This window comes from Podarcis muralis, chromosome 7 (assembly GCF_964188315.1).
Source record: "Podarcis muralis chromosome 7, rPodMur119.hap1.1, whole genome shotgun sequence".
NCBI classification, from domain to species: Eukaryota; Metazoa; Chordata; class Lepidosauria; order Squamata; family Lacertidae; genus Podarcis; species Podarcis muralis.
The window spans coordinates 38,178,285-38,187,350 of record NC_135661.1 but is presented as its reverse complement, the minus strand read 5'-3'; the positions used below and the strand labels follow the sequence as shown (position 1 = coordinate 38,187,350).

Here is a 9,066-nt window from a genome sequence, read left to right as displayed (position 1 = left end):
TACACTTTCATAGTCCACCTGCTGTCCCCTTGCCTCTCTGCACCTGCCTAGTTATCCCATTGCACCCAGGGGGCAATACCGCCCAGCTGGGGAACCACTGTACTACGATAAGCATCTAAATGCAGCCCTCAGGTGGGTAACAGTCTTTTGCCCGACATGAGCCCTGATTGGGCATTTAGGAACACGTTGACTGTAACTGGGTAAGGCAAGAAAGTGGGGTCACCCATATTTACGTACTGGTGTGCGGTCCAACAGTGGGGTAGGTCACATGACTCCCCCCCCCCCCAATGTCTCACATTACAGTCACACATTGCCAAATGCCTCAACAGAGCTGTTGCCAAAAACACGCTGATCCTATAAAAAGCCGAAGGGGATGAATGCCTTTGCCGACCAATTTGCTTTAAAAAATCAAAAATAGAAATACCCATTTACCTCCCATCTGAAATATAATCCCCCATTAAAAACTTTTGGAGCTTAGCGAGAAACAAGCAGAGTTTTCAGCCGGCTCCAGATTCCGAAACGCAGAAGTAATTTAAGAGGCTGCAAGCCTGGGATTTAACGTTATCAATACGGAGGCTCACTCCAAATGTAAAAATGGCAGCTCCCTAGATTATAAATTTAAAGTCTGCTTGATATTTCCACTTGGTGCTATAACAGGCAGAAGACGGAAAACAGCAGCCTTGTAACTGCCGTTCCAACATCATTCATCTCTGTGTTCGACCAAAGTCCCTTTTGGCTTACACGGTTTAAGTTAAGGCTTTTATTTATTTATTTATTTATTTATTTTTCTGTTTCCAGAAAGAACATTGCAAGCAAGGGAACATGAAACAAGCATAAAAGGAGAAGTATTTACAACAAGGGCGCTAGGAAGAAACTTTGAAGCTGTGAGTTTGCTGGAAGAGCGATTAGAATACCCCCTGTAGGCATCAGCCAGCAAACAGGTGTGTTTATAATTAAACATCAGCAACAAACCCGTAAACCTCAAGTTTTGCCAAGTGTGAGGCTCCGGCAGTTATTAGACATAACACCTTTTACAAGTACTCCAAGAGGCAAAATATTACAGACACAACAGAAAAAGGGGTTCCCAAATGACGGACAGCGAGCTTCAGGTTGTCTGTGAATTTACAATCAAGGATGGGAGAGGAAACCATCACCGCATTCGTACTGATGTTTAATTGTACTTTATCGTCTATTTCTGATACAGCATTTTATTTTGAGACAAGTTGCATTGTTTGGAATTCAAACCTTAATTCAATTAAATGTGATAGGTAAAAAAAGAAATTAAAATATCATACAGTGTCCTTTTGTTGTAGCAAAAGGGGGGGGGGTCATGAAGTGTTGCTCTAAAACCCACAGCAGTTTTCAGGTGGTCCATGGAGGAGAAAGGGTGGTGCAATGTGTTTAAATGTGGTTCGAGCCACCCAGGGATGGCTTAAGGTCCCTTCCAACTCTACAATTCTATAATAAAACATAATGTAGGAACAGGGATCCGATCATTGGGCCATCTAGCTCAGCACTGTCTGCACCAGGCATGGGGAATCTCAGGCCCAGGGTCTGAATGTGGCCCTCCAAACCTCTCTATTTGGCCCTCAGGACTTTCCTGGGGCCGTATTTCTGTGCCTGCTCTGCCTCCACCTCAAGTGGTTTTGCTTGGCTGGAATGCATATTTGCTTGCCTGGGTAAAGGTAAAGGTACCCCTGCCCGTACGGGCCAGTCTTGACAGACTCTAGGGTTGTGCGCTCATCTCACTCTAGAGGCCGGGAGCCAGCGCTGTCCGCAGACACTTCCGGGTCACGTGGCCAGCGTGACAAGCTGCATCTGGCGAGCCAGCGCAGCACACGGAACGCTGTTTACCTTCCCGCTGGTAAGCGGTCCCTATTTATCTACTTGCACCCGGGGGTGCTTTCGAACTGCTTGGTTGGCAGGCGCTGGGACCGAACGATGGGAGCGCACCCCGCCGCGGGGATTCGAACCGCCGACCATGTGATCGGCAAGTCCTAGGCACTGAGGTTTTACCCACAGCGCCACCCACGTCCCGCTTGCCTGGGAACAATCCCAAAGAATCCTGGGAACTGAAGTCTCCCTTCCACAGAACTACAGTACTCAGCACCCTTAGCAAACTACAGTTCCCAGGATTCTTGGGGGGGGGGGGAGTCATGTGCTTTAAATGTATGTGTGGATCTGCCTTAAGATGTTCCTACATCCGGGTTAGCAAAGAAGGGTTGATTCCCAACATGTTATTTTACCAGTGTTAAAAGAAGTACAGTGGTACCTCAGGTTACATACGCTTCAGGTTACAGACTCCGCTAACCCAGAAATAGTGCTTCAGGTTAAGAACTTTGCTTCAGGATGAGAACAGAAATTGTGCTCTGGCGGCACGGCAGCAACAGGAGGTCCCATTAGCTAAAGTGGTGCTTCAGGTTAAGAACAGTTTCAGGTTAAGTACGGACCTCCGGAACGAATTAAGTACTTAACTTGAGGTACCACTGTACAAAGAAGCTTGTCTCCTTGCTAGTATCTCCCATCAGAAGACTCTGGGAAACCAGGAAAGGATCACCACTGCAAACAGGAGGACAAGTACCATGTCCCTAAATAAATGTTTTGCAGTGTACCTCCTGGACTTATGGACATAGCCATGAGATTTAAACCACTCGACTGATTCTTTAATGCTGTGTGGACATGGTGCGTACCCCAGCTCCCTCTTGGCCTTTTCCATGCTGAAATAATTAGAGACACCACTTTTGTAAACTTCTGTGCGAGTGAGGAAGGGCTGGAAGTTATATAAGCGCCCAACCACGGAATATACCATCTCAGTGAGAAATGCGAAGTAGTAAACAACAGACAGAGGGAGGCGGTAAGTTGGAAAGGGGTAGCCTAAGCCTTCTACAAAAGGCCGGAAAAAATCAAAGTTGTTGATTGGTCTGCCATCTGAAATGAAGTAAGCTTGACCAGCTGACCTGTGACCCTTACTATCTCCCAGAGCTTCGGAAGCTAAGATGTGAGCTTCCACCAAGTTGTCCACATGTACAAAGTCCATTAGGTCTCCGGGATCTCCAAACAGGAACTGAAACAAGCCCTGTTCAAGGTAGCCAAGGATCCTCGGCAGATGTCTCTGCTCTCCAGGCCCATAGATGGCGGCAGGTCTCAAGGCACAGGTCCTCAGCAACCCTCGCCCTCCCTCAAGTGAGCTTCCATTTGCTTCCAGAACCTTCATCTCAGCTAAGGCTTTGGTCCTCGAGTAATGGTCAGGGTGGAGATGAAGAGGGAAATAAGGCAGAGACTCATCCCCGTTTTCGATCGCTTCGCCCCCAAACACCACATTGTAGGTGCTCGTGTAAACCAGCCTTGAGACGCCCACTTTCTTGCAAGCTTCAATTATGTTTTCTGTCCCCTTGAGGTTGACGTCTTCTATCAGTTTTCGGTTCAGCTGCTCCCGGCCAGACATCCCATAGGAAGCAATATGGAAGACGCAGGTTGCACCTTGGAGTGCCCTTTCCACTTCAGAGACCACACGGATATCACCCTGCACAAATTTCACTCCTTGTGGCATCGGTTGGATGGGCTCGGTGACATCAAAGAGGATGACATCTACTCCCTTCTTGGAAAGGGCATCACCTAGGCTGGAATGTGACAGGCAATCCAATCCAAATAATAAAATATATGATTTTGAAACAAACACCTTACATCAAATAAGGTAATATTCAATACCAGTTAGAATATATTATTGCGCAATCAAAGGAACTCTCAAAACATCAGCAAATAATAATAATTAAACAGAAATCTACCTAACACCCCCCTGTTTTCACTCAAAGGGGCTTTTCACGGTTTTACTGATAATAACTACGTGGTCTGCAGACTTTCATCAGTAGACCAACCCAACCTAAGCCTCCATTGATTGAACTGGTGGGAATCAAAATTATGAAATTACTAGGTAGCACATCTGTTTTACATGCAGAAGGTCCCAGAGTTCAAACCCTGGCATCTACAGGTAGGGTTGGGAAAGGCTCCTGCCTGAAGCCCTGGAGAGGTGCTGTCAGTCAGTGCAGACAATACAGAGCTAGATTTTGAAGATTGAAGTGGGACCTTCTGCATGCATCTATCACTGAGCTACGGCCTTTCCCCATAGCTGTATAGTGTATGTGTGTACAAAGAAATGTGTGTGTGTGTGTGTGTGTGTGTGTGTGTTGGTGAGGGGAGAAAGAAATTAAAATAATAAATTATTTAAAACAAACATATTGCTTCATTGCTAAATATGATTGCTCCATGTGTCCTAAAATAAAAGTATACTAACCGGAAACCAAAATAACCACCTCCTCCTGTAATAAGGACTGTTTCCTTGACGGTGTTTTCTGCATCCATGCTGTGCTTTTTGCTGCTACTTCCAGTCATTCTCTATAAATAGATAAAGATAACACATCATAGCTGTTATTCTAATAATACAAAAAATGAAAAGATGCCGTGGCTCTTAATAGCTCATGAATTGCAAAACCTGCACATTAAAGGATTTTGTTCCGAGCGATTGCTCCCTCCAGATTTCCCCAATGCCATTTTAGATGTGTGCATATATATATTTGTGCCCCCCCCCCCCCACGGACCATATTTTTCCATGTATAAGATGCCCCCATGTATAAGACAACTCCTATTTTTTTGAACCCAAAATTAAGAAATTAAGTTGTTTAGCTTTTTTGAGGGGTGGGGGAGGTCACTTCCGCCAATCGCTCACCCTCCTGCCTGCCACTGCCAATCGCTTGCCACAGCCACTGCCGATAGCACACCTCGCCGCAGCCACCAATTGTCTGCCAGCTCGCCGCCACCAACAGCCCACCCACCCACTTGCCACAGCCACAGCCAATCACCAGCAGGCCTTGCCACAGCCGCCAATCGCCTGCCTAATTGCCGCAGCCACCAATCACCCGCCCAATCGCTGCTGCCATTAATCGCACGTCCCCCCTCTACATTCACTATCCACGTATAAGACGACACCCAATTTTTGCCTAATTCTTTTTAGCAAAAAGCATCGTCTTATACACGGAAAAATACGGTATATCACAACTGACTTGCTGCTTTGGTGCAAAGTGCACTTAGCCCATTTTGTAACCAGAGGCAGCTAGCCAGGTGCAAACAGAGTATGAAGGGAGGTTGCCAGCACCTGTGAGGCAATCGTAATTTCCTCGAACGTTCTGGAGCTGAGTGGCACTCTATAGGTTGCCAAAATGGAACCAGCCTTGCAGAAGAGGTTGGAAGAAGCATTCTTAAAATATAGGGAGGAAATGAGGACTTAACATGCTCTGTGGGCACAGGGTGCTGAGCATCTACTGGGGTGAAAAATGGGGGAGGAGGAAATGAAATGGCATGTTCTGGAAAAGGGTGTTGCTCTCTGGTGCCTCAAACAGGAGCCTTCCTCACTGAAAGATTATGTTGCATAACCAGCACAGCAATCTTTTCCCAGCAACCAGTGCTCAGGAGTATATTGCTTAGCCACACAGAAGTTGCCACCCTGCACAAAGGCTAAATGATTTGAGCGGATTGTCAAATAGGTCATTTGAGGGTCAGGTCTGCACTAGGTCTGCAATCCTCTGCATGCTTATTTGGCAGTGGCTCCCATTACTATCCATAAAAAATGCAGTCAAGTGAACATGAATAGAATTGGGTTGTGGGCAGCCTTAGACAAAACACTATTCTCTTGGCTTCAGTCCCCCCCCCCCTCAACATCTGTAAAATGGGAACAATAGTACTTATCAGATATCCATCCATTAGATGCCACATCTCATAAATAGCTAAAATTGTGTTTATTAGTTAGGTGTCCCTTTATAATATTTCCAGGGGAGTTCACAATAAAAAAATAACAACAATTTAATAATATAGGGTTGCCATATTTCAAAAAGTGAAAATCTGGATACAAACGTTTTGCCCAGAAATCAGCAGTAAAGAGTACGTATTGTGCTATCTCTCCCAATGTTTTAAAAAGACATCTTGCAAAAACAGATCAGTTGCTATCACTCAGCCTAGTGGACCTCACAAGATTGTTGTGAAGATAAAATTACCGTAGGTGGGAGAGGGAATGCAATATTGGTCAAACTGGGTCTACCACTTCTCTGCTTAGCACAGAAAGCACTTCACAGGAATAAAATCCACACTAAAGTGCTAAATCTCAAAGCCCTAACATTTCACCCATCACTATCATACCAAAGGACCTTTGTCCACCATTATCAATCTGATATTTGAAGAATCCAGGATAAGCCATGAATTGCAATAGCACTCCAGCCATAAATGGAAAACTTTAGATATAGATGAGAACTGGTGGCTTATCAGGCATACCATGAGGTCCTTGAACATGAAGCAAGGTTGATGATTGGAGTCTACGGTCACTGCTAGACTGTTGCTATCTTAGCAAGTTCAGATTGTTTTCTTTCTTTTTCTTTCTTTCTTTATTTTTACATTTATATCCCACCTGCCCTCCAAGGAACTCAATGTGTCATACAAAGTTCTCCTCATCTCTATTTAGCCTCACAACGACCCTTTAAAGCAGTATCATAACACTCTGAAAGAGGAGGGAAGCAGAACTTCTTCTGTAGCGTGTAAGACCTCTGGGTGGGAATTGTAGTGGATCAGTCCAATTAATACAATAGGAATACACTTGATTGCATCATCTGAATGGAACTGATGGAGATACATTTCTAAAACCACACTTTTTCTACCCACTCACTGACCGTTTAGTATCAGGTGTTTATTAAGAGGACGGTTGCACTTAAGGCCATAATTGAGGTACTCTGCACAGTATCAATTCAAGGGAGAGCTGAGCCCTGGCATCAAAAACAAATCCTAGGGCCAAATCCAAGCTCCCTTCACAATTATTATAGTTCATGGCTTTGTAGAGCCATGACATGAAAAAAAATTTTTAGCACTGGTGCCAAATTCAAGCTCCGTAGTAATTCCCAATCGTCTCTTCACCCCACGCCCTGCAGTGGAACCCTAACCTTTTGTAACACCACCCCCTTGGTTCCATGAACACATCTCCAGTGCTCCCCATCCTATGGAAAGTATTTGTTTAGGATACAGTGGTACCTCGGGTTACGGACGCTTCAGGTTACAGACGCTTCAGGTTACAGACTCCGCTAACCCAGAAATAGTACCTCGGGTTAAGAACGTTGCTTCAGGAGACCACAGATTCACTGAAGACTGGAGTAAATTTGTAGACTATTTGAAAAGTATTTGCGATGAACAATTAACGTTTGTAGGTTTGCAAGAGGCTCTGTGAAAATAATAATAGAAATATTGTAAAAAGGGGAATAAGAGGGAGGAGGTTTTTTAATAAAAGGCAATATTAGATTAAGAAATGCGGAAGAAGGATTAAAACGGAGGATTTGCAGAAGAGCTGAGGGAAGTCCAAAAAAATGTATCTGTGAAAAATTGTGTTATGTGTTTTTATATTTTTGTATTGCAAAATGAATAAAAATAATGAAAAAAAAGAAGAAGAACGTTGCTTCAGGATGAGAACAGAAATTATGAGGAGGCAGCAGGAAGCAGTGGCGTAGCGTGGGGGGTGCAGGGGGGGCCGGCCGCACCAGGCACAACATCTGGGGTAAGGGCAAATCCATGGGTTAGGGGGCGCAAATCCACAGGTTAGGGGGCGCAAATCCACGGGTTAGGGGGTGCAAATTACTTGCCTTGCCCCGGGTGCTGACAACCCACGCTACGCCACTGGCAGGAAGCCCCATTAGTTAAAGTGGTGCTTCAGGTTAAGAACAGTTTCAGGTTAAGAACGGACCTCCGGAACGAATTAAATTCTTAATCCGAGGTACCACTGTACTGGTTTGCACAGCCCACTATAGAAGATGATTAACACAATAGAATTCAAAACAGTAACAGTTAATTGCACATTTAGTCACTACCCAAGTAAAACTATTTTATTAATTCCACGGAATGGATGGACTTGATCTAGTGATGGCAGCTTTCCCTGCATCTCCCTTGCCTCTTGGCGCCCCCCATGCCCAAAGCCCCGCAGAAGGCGGAGCCGCCCACTTAGGAAACTACAGTACTACAGTACTTCTCTACAGGCTTGCTCCAAATAGGCAAGAGGGAGCACCATAACGCCACCTTCTGCAAAGCAGCCACAGACAAGCCTGAACGAGGAACTTCCCAATGCAAGCCCACTCCCCAATTCCGAGGAGCCTGCATACCCCCTTCTCAGTAATTTAGCCCTCATTACAATCTGTGCAATACGAGCTTGGATTTGTGGGGAGGAGCTATGAACGAAACGGACCGCGCTGAAGACTGGGGCAATTAAAAGAGCCAGTTCATTGGATTCCTCCCCTCGCCCCGCTCTAGAGCAGCAGGGTTATTCCCCCTCCGCCCCACACAGGGTCTGATCTCCCCTACTCCCTTACCAAACAAAGTTTCTGACTTTCTCCTCTTCGCAGTGTGCGATGAGCCGTCTTTCCCGCCCCATCACCCTATATGCCGGCTCCTCCCTATAGGGAGGGCGCGTTACGAAACCACCCCCTGCAGAATTATGCACCTTCCCCTCGCATCGAGGCACGCAGGGAAAGGAAGATCTGCCTATCCCCACTCCGTGCCGACCGGACCCTTTAAAACAAAGCAGCCGCGCCAAAGCACGACACCAAAACTTCTCACGCTTTTATCTCTGCAGTCTGAAACCAGCCGGCACCTCGCTGGTTTCAGTAGCGCCAACATGGCGCCCTCCATAGCGGATATTTTCCGTACAGCAAGATGTCTGAACCCGAGGACCGGGCTTTCGTACAGCAAAACGGTGCTCTCTACTCGGGATAATGTCGTACAATAAGATGATAGCTGCTTTTGTTTATGCTATTATTATTATTATGCCTCCTCCTATTATTATTTGCTGTTGCTTCTCTTTTTATTGTTGTTGCTCTTTGTTTCTGATGTTATTGTATTATTTTATTAGTTATTTCTTCTGCTACTGTTATTACTTGCTGTAGCTTCTTTAGTTTTTATTGTCATTTTTAAACCAGTTTATATATTATTCAATTTTCTGTTTTACAATTTAATGTACTCATTTTTACATCCTTATGATATCAATGACTT

The 9,066-nt window shown here is 45.3% G+C and overlaps 1 protein-coding gene across 4 annotated transcripts; it reads right to left on the bottom strand.

Annotated features, from left to right (window-relative positions):
* Positions 1-1,589: 1,589 nt before the first annotated feature.
* SDR42E1 (short chain dehydrogenase/reductase family 42E, member 1) lies at positions 1,590-8,701 on the bottom strand. 4 transcript variants are annotated; one of them, XM_077931542.1, is made up of 4 exons: positions 8,635-8,701; positions 7,066-7,252; positions 4,292-4,392; positions 1,590-3,620 (listed from the first exon to the last, which is right to left on the bottom strand). In XM_077931542.1, the coding sequence occupies exons 3-4, from the start codon at positions 4,387-4,389 to the stop codon at positions 2,525-2,527; spliced, it is 1,194 nt and encodes a 397-aa protein (XP_077787668.1). In that variant the 5' UTR covers positions 4,390-4,392; positions 7,066-7,252; positions 8,635-8,701; the 3' UTR covers positions 1,590-2,524. The 4 variants fall into 4 exon arrangements, with proteins under 4 accessions (XP_077787668.1, XP_077787667.1, XP_077787669.1 ...); XM_077931541.1 differs by lacking the exon at positions 8,635-8,701 and adding an exon at positions 8,388-8,628; XM_077931543.1 differs by lacking the exon at positions 8,635-8,701 and adding an exon at positions 8,388-8,628 and having other exon boundaries at positions 7,134-7,252.
* Between the last annotated feature and the right edge of the window lie 365 nt (positions 8,702-9,066).